At 51.0% G+C, this 13,686-nt stretch overlaps 1 protein-coding gene across 2 annotated transcripts in view; it reads left to right on the forward strand.

Annotated features, from left to right (window-relative positions):
* DHX32 (DEAH-box helicase 32 (putative)) overlaps positions 1–13,686 on the forward strand; it is a 35,783-nt gene that overhangs the window by 21,279 nt on the left and 818 nt on the right. For both annotated transcript variants that reach the window (XM_074373407.1, XM_074373408.1), the window contains 6 exons: positions 572–671; positions 761–919; positions 8,881–9,072; positions 9,673–9,822; positions 11,493–11,680; positions 12,761–12,942. In XM_074373407.1, the coding sequence (XP_074229508.1) occupies positions 572–671; positions 761–919; positions 8,881–9,072; positions 9,673–9,822; positions 11,493–11,680; positions 12,761–12,942 (971 nt within the window). The remainder of the gene's footprint in view (positions 1–571; positions 672–760; positions 920–8,880; positions 9,073–9,672; positions 9,823–11,492; positions 11,681–12,760; positions 12,943–13,686) is intronic.

A 13,686-nucleotide genomic window follows, 5' to 3' on the forward strand; every position in this document is an offset into this window, starting at 1 on the left:
GGAGGCTCCCTTGGAACCAGTCTGGGTTGCTCTTATTGAATTAGCCCACCATTCAGAGAACCCAGGGCTGTTACTTACCTTTAAACTACACATAAGAAAGCTCACTGCGAGTGCCATCTGCAGTGTTTGTATTAGCTGAGATGACTGGACAAGCTCATCAGATGTTACAAAGGTGAGACCTCTGAGGCCACAGTCAGTCTGGCTAGAGCCTTGAGGAAACGCATCGCTGTCAGGTGGTCATCCTTTTCTCCACATGGCACATGAGTATCTGTCATCATTCAGCAGTGTAGTGCTTTGAGAAGTGGCATTTAGTATTTCAGCAGGTGATACAGAGGTCTCTTATTTATTGAAGCAACAATGGGAGCAAACAACCTTTAAATCCATTTATCAGAGCCCTCGCAGTTTCCATCTCAAGGCAAGTGAAACAATAATAAACATTGCACAAAGGAAACGAGTCTGTAGCAGAGCATTTCAGGAAGTAAAGTGCTGCGAACAGCTGTCACTTCAGGGCCAGCGAGGCTGCTAAATCTTGAGTGATCTGTTGCTAAAGATGCTGTCTTTCCATTTAAAGGTGTACAACCCTAGAATCAGAGCAAACTCACTCGTCACGCAGCCCATCAGCCAAAGCCAAGCAGAGATACGCAAGCAGATTCTTGGTTCATCTTCCTCAGGTAGCACCGTGGACAAAAAACTAGCTGGCGTACATTCTGGTCTGGAGGCAACACAGAAACATTAAAACCACTTTCCTGGTTTCTTCTAGGAAAACTCTTCTGTCTGTACTCTGAAGAATTTGCCTCCAAAGACATGCGGCCACTTAAGCCGGCAGAAATGCAGGAAGCCAACCTAACCAGCATGGTGCTTTTTATGAAGAGAATAGACATCGCGGGCTTAGGCCGCTGTGACTTCATGAACAGACCAGGTAGCTTTGTGCTCCGCGTCCACAGGCCGCCTGGCTGCGCCCTGCCTGCCCACCTGTCACCCTCCCCGTCCTAGGGGCAGGTGGCACTTGCAGTGCAGGCCAGCGTGGGGACTTGGTTTGCACCGAAGCACTGTCCCCATTAGAAGTAAACATTCTCTAAGGTAATTAAAAATTAGGACGCTGATGCTGGAAATTGTCTGCCATTGGACACTGGAACATAGAGAGCCTGGACCGGGCCAGTAGGAACAGGAGGGATGGTGGAGAACGGAAGTCTAAGGCCAAAGAGGCCAGAAGGTAGAGGTCGAATTCTTGGCAGCGTTAGTTTCATGGTGGGAACATTTGTAGGCAGATGACCCTTCCTCATGAATCATACGATCACCTGAAGAAAACCTACTAGAAGTTCACTGCTTTTAATTAAGGTCAGACTTTTACATGAAGTGGGTGCCGTTTTTAGGCTTGGGACTGAGGCTTTATGTTTACAGTCTGAACACCTTTCTCGTTGGGGGTCTCCTCACATCAGAGGTCACTGAGGAAGGCCCTCGTCACCGGAGAGATGCTGGCTTTCTCCTGTCTAATGTCAGACCTTGTCGGGAACTTTGCTGCCCCTGCAGCCGGCTGCTCGGGTGGAAACCACCAGAATGCTGAACAAGAGGCTGAGGAAGCTCTAGGGGAGCGGCTCCTGCGTGGGAGGGGGCCGCCAGAGCCGTGCCCCCTCCTGCTGCCCAGATCCAGCCCTGTTTGCCTCGGCACCTGCTGCTTTGTGCCCTGACCCGCAGCTTAACTTCGCTGAAACTGAGAGGGTATTTGGGGCCCCATAGAAAAGTTTCTGACTTGAAGTGCTGACTGCCCTTCAGTTGATACTCTAGTTTTCGCTTGTGCTTCAGTAAAAACAACTTCCTTCCTTTTTTCCATACTTTAAGGCCCATGGTTAAATTTTTCAGTATGTTTATCAAAGGAGGTGATTGGCAATGTATTAACCTTAGTGTTACGATATCCGTGGCCTTTATCGAATTTGCACAAGAGAGAGCAGTCAGCCAAAAGACCCTCTAAGCAGAGTGTACATAAAATGGAAACGGGACGCCTTCTGCTGTTTTGCAGTGCTATGTCTCAATTCCTGTATTTTTCAGCCATTTTTTCCAGTGGTACCAATAAGATTTATAAGCCCTTGAGAAATACAGGTTGTATTAGAGTTACTCTTTCTCAAATATTTCTTAAGATAACCCATGGGATTCGGAGTAGGTTAAGTAAGAAGAAGGCCCTAAGAATGCTAACCTTTGACATAAAACGGCAGACAAGGAACTAGGCTGTGGAGACGGTTTGTCGTTACACGAAGAGCACAGCCCGAGACGCGGCCCCGCCGGCCCCCAGGAGCCGCACAGGAGGCTCCGGGACCTCAGCATCGCCTGCCGGTTCCCCGTCTGGAGGTCCCGACAGGTAGCTTGTGCCCTTCAGCAGTGCTGAGTCCTTCCCTAGAACCTCAGGGAGTTTTATGTTGAAACTCTCCCAGTAAACACTTTGGAAAATCCATTACTTTTGGGAACCCTTTGGAATCTTACATTTTCAACAGACTTCCCTAAAGAAGCAGTAGAATCTCTAAAAGGAAAAGGACCCCGGTGAGCACTGTCTAAAATGGATCTTCCTCTGTAGCCGTCTGTTCCTGCAGGAAAAGGGTCACGGGCTACTGCTCTGCAGCAGAAGCTCAGAGCATGCAGGGAAAAGAAGCCTCGATCGAATGCACATGTGAAGACATTGGCGTTTGGGTTCCTGGGAGCACATCACCTGGGTAACGGCCAAGCAGTCCCCAGCCTAGTGTCTGCCTCTGCAGATGTCAGCCAACGTGGCCTGGCACAGCGTTTCCCCACCTGAGAAAAGGATCTTTAAGCCCCACCCCTTCCTAACTAGTGGAAGGAGTGAATCTTAGTGATAATTGTGTCTCAAGGTGGCTCTGAGGGAAAAGATGGTCATAGCCTGTGATCTGAGGTTGTAAAACATACTTGGCATACTCAGATTCAGTACATTTTTCTTCTGTAGCAGTTGCTGGAGTGACAGGGGTTGAGGCAAGTGAGAAAGGGGCCAAGCTGGGGACCTGGGGGCGTGGGTGGTCTGGCCGGGACAGGCTGGGAAATGCCGCGGCCGTGTTCCAGTAGCCACGGTCCCTTAACTTGCCAGCAGCGAAGCCACCCTGCTCTTGGCTTTCACTCTGGTTCCTAAGGAAAGGGCATCTAGAAGGCGAGCATCTGTCCCTTGCATCCATTCTCAACGTCTTTCTCCAGTGACCCTGGGGCTTCAGATGGTTTGGCTTCTGTCGTAGACCAGTCACAGCCATCACTCCAGAGGCCATCCCCTGAAGAAACATGTTTCATTTTTGAAAATTGCTCACCTCTGAAGCCCAAGAACCACCATGTCGATTCCCTGAGCATCTTCTTGTTCATGATAGTTATTTGGTGGACTGACTAGTCATGGAGAGAGAAAAAAGCAGGCCTTGTGATGTCAAAGACTTTAAAAAGCAAACAGCAGCCCGCAGCAGAGCAGAAGCCACTTGTCCCTCAGTGCTCGCCCTCGGCATCTCTGCTCACTCCATGAGCCTCAGCCCTAATAACAGGACAAAAGGGTGAGGGTGACAACTTATTTTTGTCTCCCGACAGTAGGCACATAACTGTTTTCTGCTGTGCTTGGGGAAAACATAACTGTGGATTAACTCTGACTCATCATTTTGGAAGGAAAAAAAAGATGATGCTTGCAGCTGCTGCATTGAACGCGGCGTGTAAATGAAATACGCAGATGCAGCAGACCTGCCGCCTCCTCAGGACCCACGAGCCGTGGGAAGTGGATTTGGTGTAACGAGGCTATTCATCGAATTCCCTTGATATAAATCTCTTTAAAAAAAAATCCATTATTTTTTTCTTCCCTGGTGCTGAGGACTAACCTCCATCCTGAGCAATGCAGTCACCGTTGATCTGGTCAGCAAGCTCAGGACCAGCTGACCACTTTGGGGGTCCCACACGCTTCCCCTCTGGGAGGGCAGTGGAGCCTGGACAGAAATTTGGGGACAAACTAGCCGAAATGTACAAGAGCAGATGTCATCTTAGTATCTGGACTCAGCTCATTTTGGTGGCAGCTGACGACTGGCTTTGGAATGATCGGTGAAAAATGAGGTCCAACACAGACTTGCCAGACGTGGCATTTGGGGTAAGACAGAGGCCTCGCAAAGATGGAGAAGGAGGCCAGGACAGAATGAAGTCGGAGCTGCGAAAGGAGGCGGTGAAGATTCTCCAGTGGCTTGATCTGTGGCGACGGGGCAGGCATTTCACAGGGTTCACCAGTCAGTGAGTCGGAACCTTGTGCGGGTCTGTTGACCACACCAGGAGCCAGAGGGGACGTGGGCTGCGGACTTGTCCCCACATCGTGGCCCCTCAGAAGCAGCCTGGCTGCTGAGCCTCGTCTCTCTGTCCGCCGCAGGGAGCCTGCTGCTGGCCACCCCACCAACAGCCCCGAGAGGCCTGGGCTGTTTCTCAGTTAATTAAGGTCACGTGGTTGTCTGTCAAAGGCCGCTCAGCTTTTTGTTACATTCAGACGGTGGAGGAGGGGTGTGAAAAAGAGGCACAAATACGCCAGAACCTCTCAAGAGCCAGTATGAGATCTTGGGAGCGATGGAGGAAGACAGTTTTCAGAATGCAAAGGAAACCTGGGAGAGATTTTTAAAGGCACAGAAAGGAAGCCCTGTCAGCCCGTGACACCCATCAGGCTCTTCCCAGGTCCGGTGACCACGCGATTTATCTGTCAGGCCTGGGTGCTGGAGGGTGAAAGGGGACACTGTTCTTCATTCCGCTGGTGAGGGACAGAAACGGGGCTGCCCTCGGCCTCATCGGAGGGGACTCCGCCAGCCAGCTCGGGCTCGGGGCGGACTGCCCACGCTGCAGCCCCGGCCCTCACAGTCCGTGAGGCGCGGGATCTTCCCTCTCAGTGCCTCGGTGTCTTCATCTGAGCATGAGATGCTCCACGTAATTCCTTCATAGACTTAAGATGAATTCGTAAGCACTCGCGGGCCCTGTGTGACTTGCACATAGTAAACACTAGCTGTCGTCCCCTGGTAGCTCCTGCCTGAGCGCTGGCTGAGACAGGAGGCTCGTCGGCCCCGAGCTGCAGGAGATCCTTCAAAGGGCAGTTTAATGGTGCGGGAAACAGCTACTGATCCCCGGGTCTTGGGAGGCAACACCGGATGACGTGACAGCCACAGCACGTGACAGCCGGGTGGCCGACCTGCAGCCGGGAGACGCGGGTCCAGCGGCGGCTGTGCCGACTGCACGCCAGTTAGAACAGAGACTGCAGGTGGAAAGGGTTCAGGTCCTCATTTTACAGCCGAGGAAACAGACTGCTCAGCACTGTGGCCTTGGCAGGTCACTTACCTCTTCCTCACCTGTAACCTGCCCTCTTGGGTGACGGGGTGACTAAGGTCCAAGTGAGGTTATTTACGCACGGGCGCCCACTGTACCGAGTAGGGCGGGAGCCGGGCACATGCCAGCGTGCCTGAGCGTGTCCTGGTGAAATTAAGTGAAACAGGAGCCTCTCCTCCTCTCCTCTCCAGAGCCAAGCTTACTCTGTAGCATCCACACCGTCACACCAGCACTCTCTGTGGATCCTTCATTTCTCCCCTCTGTGGGCTCCTTACTTCCGTGTGCACAGTGCCCAAGCCCCAGTGCTCAAACCAGTCAAGACCAGGAGCTTCATTTTCTGCCTCCGCCCTCTCAAGCGCTCACTCCGTTTCTCTGCATCCGCCTGCATGTGTGCGTGTGTCTGTTCCGCGTGTGTGTTCTTCTGGACGTGAGCACCACTAATGCGACTCACTGGCACAAGCAGAGGTGCGTTTTGATAAGGAATTGGGGTTTCTTACAAAATTCAGGACGAGAGTGTGGCAGTGCCTCAGGGACACCTAAGAACAGAGGCCTGAGCAGCACTGGGGCCATTTCTCGTCTCTGTGCGTCTCCGCTCGCTCTCCCCTGCTGAGTGCCCGAGTGGGTGTCCCTGTGAGGCAGAGGGGAGCAACCTGATTCCTACTACTTCACGTCTAAGATTTTGGCACCCATTTCAAGGCCTTAGGAATCATGCCATGTGAGGCGGTCATTCTGGAAATGACACAGCTCAGCCTTGGACTCATCTGACCAGTGCTCTTGCTTAGACTCAGCACCGGGTCAGTCCCTTCCTCTGGCTGGTGGACGTAGACCCTCGTTACAGATTGACGACCTCTTCGTCTGTGAGCAGCCTTTCTGCAGACGCCACGGAAGGAAAACGCAGATTCATTGTTGGCGCCTGACATTTGGGGTTCCATGGAAAAAGAGCAGACGGAACCAGAGAGAAGTACTGTGACAGTAGCCCCTCAAGTTACTTTGAGTGATGGCAGTGGGGGAGGCGTGTGACCTCGCAGCGAGCTACCCGACAGGGAGTGCGGCTGCCTTTGGCAGTAAAGCCTGAGAAAAATGTTCGTTCATACTGAAATTGCCTTCAGAATAAAGCAGTGTGATTCTGCGCTGCTGTAAAGGAGCGGCCTCGCACTAAAGCATTTACATTTCATTTGTTTGCATTATTTGCCGTGGATTACACTGAAACAGCACTGCCATAAAGAACCCTCATCTAAACCCTTCTGCTTTTATCTAAGACAATTTTATGGGCCACGCTGGGGAGATGTCTTAAAATGCAGAATGTGTTATTCATAAGTCCTATCCAGTTACTTATTGTTGTTCCTTCACCTGCATAATCTGCATTCGTCATCTTGTTCTTTCTAATATCGTAAGACCCCAAGAACTTCTTCTCTTAGCCTGGCATTAGGACCAAGAGCAGAATCATGAAGTTATTTCTGATAGTAATCCTGTGTGCGGCAGCTCGGCTCCAGGGCATAAAACTGCGGAGCAGGTGCCCTCTGGGGACAGAGGCGGTCTGTGAAGCCAGATGCTTACAGGGACAATTGCCAAGGATCCTATAACTTACAATGCAGCAGCTTCGCTGATTTATTGAAATTGGTTTCTAAGCAGCTTTCAGTAATTAAGTTTGTGCCCCCAGCCCGCTCTCACTCTGTTCAATCCGAGGTGCTTATTTCTCTTGCTGTTTCTTGCACCTTCTCCAGCGGGTCAGCTGTCACTTTTGATTTCATGGCTCACTGATGGAACTCTCGGACGTTTTTTCTAAATAGCCCATCTGTTTACCTCCCGGGACTGTGACTTCTCAAGGTCTCATCCTTGCCAGGGTCTCTGAGAATGAACGAGAAGTCCGCCCGCGCTCCTGCAAGTGCCCAGGAGGGACCAAGGGGTCAGACCCCAGGAACAGAATCCCCTGGAGGCCATGCTCTTCTCAGTTTTAAATCTTGATGAGAGAAATAAAAAACAACAGGGAAGTCAAGCCTCCTTCCTCCCAGGTGGGGGTGAAAGCTGTGTCCTCCAGCGGGTGCCTGGCCTCTGCAGCCTGCCTGCACCCCCAGCCCTGACCCTCGCTTTTCCCAGTAACTGGTCTCAGGCTTGCGGGTCACACGTCGGAGGCGAGATCATGCCTGTGACTTGCTCGGCTCTTCTCCAGCAAGAGGGCTGGAGATGCGGGGAACTGTCGCGCCCCACAGTGGTGGCTCCTCCCAGCATCTCCATGTCTCCTGATTGGAATTGGGGATTTTATCAAATCTGAATTTGTGACTGGCTTTTTAGTTACACAGTTTGCCTGAAATTTTGACAAACAGCTTAGTGGTCAAAGTTTGGTTGGCAAATAAGTAACTGTTTACTGTTTGTTACTTTGAGCTCCCAGATAAACTCAGTTAAACTGCTGCTGAGGTCCCCGCGGTCTTCGTCTCCCACCTGCCGTGCACACGTCGGAAGTGAGACGAATGAAAGCAGCTCAGTGGCTCATCAGTCCTTCAGTTTCGCGGGTAGAACGATACAGCAGCTTTACACTATGTGATTTGCTTCTTTGGGGGGCCTGGTGAAAACCCCAAGTATTCATTTTAATACAACTTTAATTTGCTAGGGCAAGGAGAATACCTCACTTTGAATAAATGGATTTGTCTTTTTAGGTGGATATTAAGCGTATATAATAAATACTACACCATTACTGATGTTATATAAACTTTAAAGGGATGGAGAAAATGAGCTTCTGGTCCTTATTTGCACTGGCAAATAACTCTCTTAGCATCCTTGTCTACTGCTCCTGTCATCTGTGCGTTCTGGGTCGGTTCTGATTGATTTGTTTTTCTCTTTATCATGGGCTTGTATTTTCCTGCTTTTCATGCCTCGTAAGTTTTATTGAATGGTAGACAGTGTAGATTTGTCTGCATTTGTTACTGGATGTCTTGTATTCCTACGAGTGTTCTTGAGCTTTGTCCTGGGATGCAGCATAACTCTTCCAGGTCTTGTTTTAGGGTTAGTTGGCTGGCCCTGGACAGTGCGTATTTGGGGTGTAGTTCTCGTCTGTTTGCCCTGCAGAGCTCCACGCATCCTGAGGTTTTGCAGGCTGGCTGGTGGAAACAGGCATAGCCTAGATCCTGTGTGAGCACCGGGCACTGACCCTCCGTTCCTCTGGATGGTTCTTTCTCTGGCCTGGGGTGGTGTCTCCCATGGGCTCTGCTGACTGGTGGAGGGGACGCTGGTAGGTCTGAGTCCTCTCTCTGTGCAGCTCTCTCCTCTCAGGCACTGCAGCTTGCACGCTCCGGCCGCCTTAGTCTCCCTCGACCCTCGGCACCATCTTCGTAATTCAGGCAGCCTGGCACTCTCCACCTGGGTCCCCCTCCCTCCGCCCAGCCTGGAAGCTCTTCCTAGGGCTCACCTCGTAGGGCCCCCTCTCAAGAATCACTGTCCTCTGTTGCCTGATACCGTCTTGCAAACTATTGCTTCATGTATTTTGTTCACAATTTTGTGTGGGAAAATCCAGTACCTGTTACTCATCTTGGTTGTGTGAGACTTTCTGATTATTAATTTTTTCTTTCCTAGCACCGGAAAGTTTGATGCAGGCTTTAGAAGACTTAGATTATCTGGCAGCGCTGGACAATGATGGAAATCTTTCTGAATTTGGAATCATCATGTCAGAGTTCCCCCTTGACCCACAACTCTCCAAGTCCATCTTAGCGTCCTGCGAGTTCGACTGTGTAGATGAAATGCTGACAATCGCTGCCATGGTAACAGGTATTCCTTCAGGGCTGCTCTTTTGTACCATGAATCTGCAGCAGGTACAGATTTAAATGAGATCCATGTGAAATGATAATGAAATGTTCTAATAGATGAAAAAGGTAGAAAATCAGCATCCAGTGACTTTCTTAATCAGACAGGCGGGAGCCTGCCACGCCTGCTTCTGCCGCAGCAGTCGGTGCACACCGAGACGCTGTCCCTGGAAGTGCTCTTCCCCGAGTGGCTGTGTTTCCTGCCCCCTCATTCATCTTGGTTTGTGTGTTTTCATCGATTCTTTTACTGGCAGAACAAACCACAGGCTGCGCTGCACGAGGACTTGAGTTATCCTGTCCCTGTGCCGGGGCCCCTGAGCACCTGGGGCCCCCTGTCCCGCTTAATACAAGCCCGGTGTCAGCTGCCCTGAGCAGACCTGAGAAAAGCAGACCAGCACGAGGAGGAGCGCAGAGCGACAGCTCACGCCGAGCCCCTCTGCTTTCTGAGGGAATGAGGGTGACGTAGTGTTTACAGAGTGAGACGGGAGGCCTGCGCGCAGTGAGCCGCCCTCTGCCTGCTGTTGTTATTATTATTGCTGACCTTGTGACCTTCTGCGTCTTGAAGCTCCTGACTGCTTTTCGCACTTGCCTCGTGGAGCGGAGGAGGCTGCCTTGACTTGCTGGAAGACGTTTTTACACCCTGAAGGAGATCACTTCACGCTCATCAACATTTACAAGGCCTACCAAGACACAGCTCTGAGTTCCACCAGTGACCGTAAGTTCATGCTTGTCATGCCCAGAAATGACCTCCTAATTCCACCCTTGCTTCCCCAAATAAGGCTGAGTGGTTATTCAGCAGACACCCTTTTCCCCAAGCCCCACTGGTCACTTGAACCCCGTGTGCCCACAGATTTCCCCCGAGCGGCAGAAACTCAGGCCTCCTGTCCCCGGAGCCGTGGCACCCACAGGGGCGGGCCTGCACCCACAGACGCCAGCCCCCGGCCCGGCCAGCCTTCAGGGCGAGCTTGCCTGGGACACGAAATGGTAGACAGACCAACCTGCACGGTCCAGCTCCGGCCCTCCCAGGTCCAAGGGACTCTGAGCGCCCCCCCAGGCAAGAGCTGTGCCGCATGCGGTAGTAACATGGCTTGCTCACTACTAGATGGGGAGAGGGTATGGAGCGTTCAGAACAAGACAAATAACCCAAAAAACCCAGCTCCAGGTAATGGTAAAGAATAGGCTGATGAGCTGAGGGCGGCTGGAAAGAATCTGGAATCTGACCGGCGCCTGGCAGAGGAGGGGACGTCCAGAAAAGTAGAAAGGCGTGTGGAACAGCTGAGGTGGGGTCGCGGGTGTGTCTCACTTCGGGGGGTCTACTCCTGTTCCCAAGATAAGGGAACTGAAAAAACTGTCAAACGCCTGTGCTGGACGCTGAAGACAGGAAGAGAGCCTGCCTGCAAGGAGGATTATTCTCACCTTGGTTCTTCTTTTTTACCTCCTTTGCTCAAGTAGATGGTGTGAAAAATATTTAAAGTGAAGTGAAAAATATGACAGCAGTTTGAATGGCAGTATTGTATAGACCAAGGAGTTAGTTTTTCAAGGCTGAAAAGAAAAAGTTCTCAGTTGAGCCAGAAAGTACACGAGGAGTTTGGTGGCATCTTTGGTGCACAGGCAGGACGGCCGACACCGTTTGACCAAGTGCCTGCTCTTGTGGCTCTAGGTGGGTCTGAGGGAGTAGACAGGGCAGGGTCAACGAAGGTCCTCAGCCCACGATGCTGAGGTCACGTGCGCTCCTGGGTCAAGGCAAAACTCTGGTTCCATCTTAAGTAATTTCAGATGGCAACAAAGAGTAAACTTCAAACTGATCCAGGGGACTGAATTTCAATATAAAATTTGCAGCTGTGGTAGGTAAGCTTAACTGTAACATGATGAACTCCCAAAGGACCCTAGTAGTAATCCTTTCTTATAATTAAATAGTATGTGAGATAATTTCATGGGTCAGAGGTGTTTGTACTGTAAGCTTCTCCCTCCTAGTTTGATGAAATGTTGTGGCCATGCACATCCTCACTTAGACACACTGGACAGAATGTTGCTCTGAAGACAGTCTCCTCTGCCTCTTACGAGCCAGATTAAGGGTGATATACTTTTGGTCAGTGCTGGGAACATGCACCTTCCACAGTTGTGGGACCATGGAACCCCCCCACAGCCCCTATGGGGTAGGTGCTGCCAGCCAGCATCCTCTGCCTTCCTGGCGGGGCCACGGACAGTTGGTCCCGCCACCACCGGAGGCCCTTGTCCTCGCTGCCTCCCCACCACTCACTCAGGTGACCCCTTTTTTAGGAGAGGAAAGCACAGGGGACGTAGAGATACAGTGTCCTCCTGACCTGGGTTCTTTCAGCTTATGACAGATCGTCTCTCAATGGCCTCTCGTTCTTTCCTGCCTAGACTGTGTTGAAAAGTGGTGTCACGATCACTTCCTCAACTGTTCTGCACTCAGGACGGCAGATGTCATCCGAGCTGAGCTCTTGGAAATTATCAAGCGAATAGAGCTTCCCTATGCAGAACCTGCTTTTGGCTCAAAGGAAAACACTCTGAACATAAGGAAAGCTCTTCTGTCTGGTTATTTTATGCAGGTAAGAATGGATAAGGCCACTTTGGTATGGTCTTGACAAAATTTCACATATTCAGGACATCCTGTCAGAAATACCTCACTTAGGATGATTATTTTATTGTTAACTTTAAAATAAAATTTAAAAAACCCTTACATGTTGTTAAAGATTTAATATTTAAGTATACTTCCCCTCAAGAGAGTGGAGAGCTAAGCCAGAATATGTGAACTTTGTCCAAAAGGAGAAAAGATCTTTAACTGGGGGGAAACTTATTAAAACTCTCTTTCTGGCTGAACGTCCGGCACAGTCCCTCGTGTCACCGGGCTGTGAACGAGCTCACGTTAAAGGCCGTGTCCCACTTGTTTCTTCCCCAGAGCGAAGGCTGACTAACGTAGCTCCTCTAAACCGAGCACGTTACAGAAACAGGTGTGCTCGTCACGTCTTGGTAAGAGAAATACTGTGGTATTTCCACATAAATTCTCAAGCAGTCTTACTGGGGAAAAGCAGTGTCTTGGCATGGATTTCCTCACCTGTAAGGGGAAAGTAAGGCCCTGCGTCACAGGGTTACCGTGAGGGCTAAGTGAGCTAATAAAACATCAGGAGTGAAGCATTTGGCAGTTGAGTGCACGGCCCACGGTGCGGCAGGGAGCACGCTGGCCTGACTTCTTGACCAGAACAGTAACCTGTGCTGAGGCTGCTAAACTTACATGCCGCGCCGTTGTGGCATCTGCCCCAGAACTGCTGAGGTTAGTCACCATCATCATCACTGTCCTGAGGGGCAGGCACGTTCAGTGGTTAGAGCACGTGCTTAGCACGCACCACGTCCTGGGTTCAACCCCAGCACCTCCCTCCATTAAAATAACTGAATAAACCTAGTTACCTTCCCCCCCCGAAACAAAAAAACAAAAACATCATCACTATCTCCAGGTTCTGGGCAAAACATGTTTACGTCTTATTTTCTTTATCTGAAAACAGGAATCATGAGTGGCAAATTTAGTTGTAACTATCCTGTATGACGTCCTTGGGAACTTTTTAAACAGAATGTACTTGTGTATTGATCTCCGTATTAATGCAAAATCTCCCTTCTTAAACCCCGCCTCGTAGATCGCGCGGGACGTCGACGGCTCAGGCAACTACCTGATGCTGACGCACAAGCAGGTCGCGCAGCTGCACCCCCGCTGCTGCTACGCTGTGGCCCGGAAGGTGCCCGAGTGGGTTCTCTTCCACAAGTTCAGCGTGTCTGACAACAACTACATCCGCATCGCCTCCGAGGTCTCTCCAGAGCTGTAAGCTGAATGGAGAAAAAGGGGGTTCCTTTTGAATTCATCTTTGAAGAGCAAGGGACACACTTTCAGTTATAAGCAGCGTATACCGCTACGCACCTGAATTAATGCTGAGGACCTGCTGAAGGCAGGGCTCTGTAGACGCTAAGAGATGCTCCTGCCTCCAAGGCTGCTGCCTCCAGGGAGCACAGTGTAGAAACAGGAAACACAGCTCAATGCACCTTAGGGGGATCAAAATGCCTCAGAGGAACAGGGCCAGCAGGCGCAGGCCTCGAGGAGGAATGAGCTTAGCCGTCTCAGAACACAGAGCCTCCGAGACTGCAGGGGGTGGGAAGGGGAGGTTGAAGGCAGGCAGGTACCAGGGGTGTAGGGCCCATAAAGGCCACATAAAGAGTTTGGAGTTGGTCCTAAGTGCAGTACAGAGCAACTGGAGCGTTTTAAGCAAGGGTAACCTCTTCTCCATACATTTTAAAGATCACTCTGGCTGCTAAGTGAGAGGGCCGTAGCGGCGGCAGAGAACGGACACCAGCCTCTCAGAGGCTGTTGCAGATGCCGGCCCCATCCTGAAGGTACCACTGCCACTGGGGCAGTGTGATGTTCTAGGCCGGAGCCAAGAGTAACTGTAGGTGTGCCAGCTTCAGCAGCTGGATGTGGTGTCGTATTAGTTAGTAAGAGAAAGACGCAAAGATACTCGCTCTCTTGCATACCCAAGGTTCTCCCAAGCATCTGATCTGATCCTTCGCAAAC

The sequence above is a fragment of the Camelus bactrianus genome, chromosome 11 (genome assembly GCF_048773025.1).
Source record: "Camelus bactrianus isolate YW-2024 breed Bactrian camel chromosome 11, ASM4877302v1, whole genome shotgun sequence".
Lineage (NCBI taxonomy): Eukaryota > Metazoa > Chordata > Mammalia > Artiodactyla > Camelidae > Camelus > Camelus bactrianus.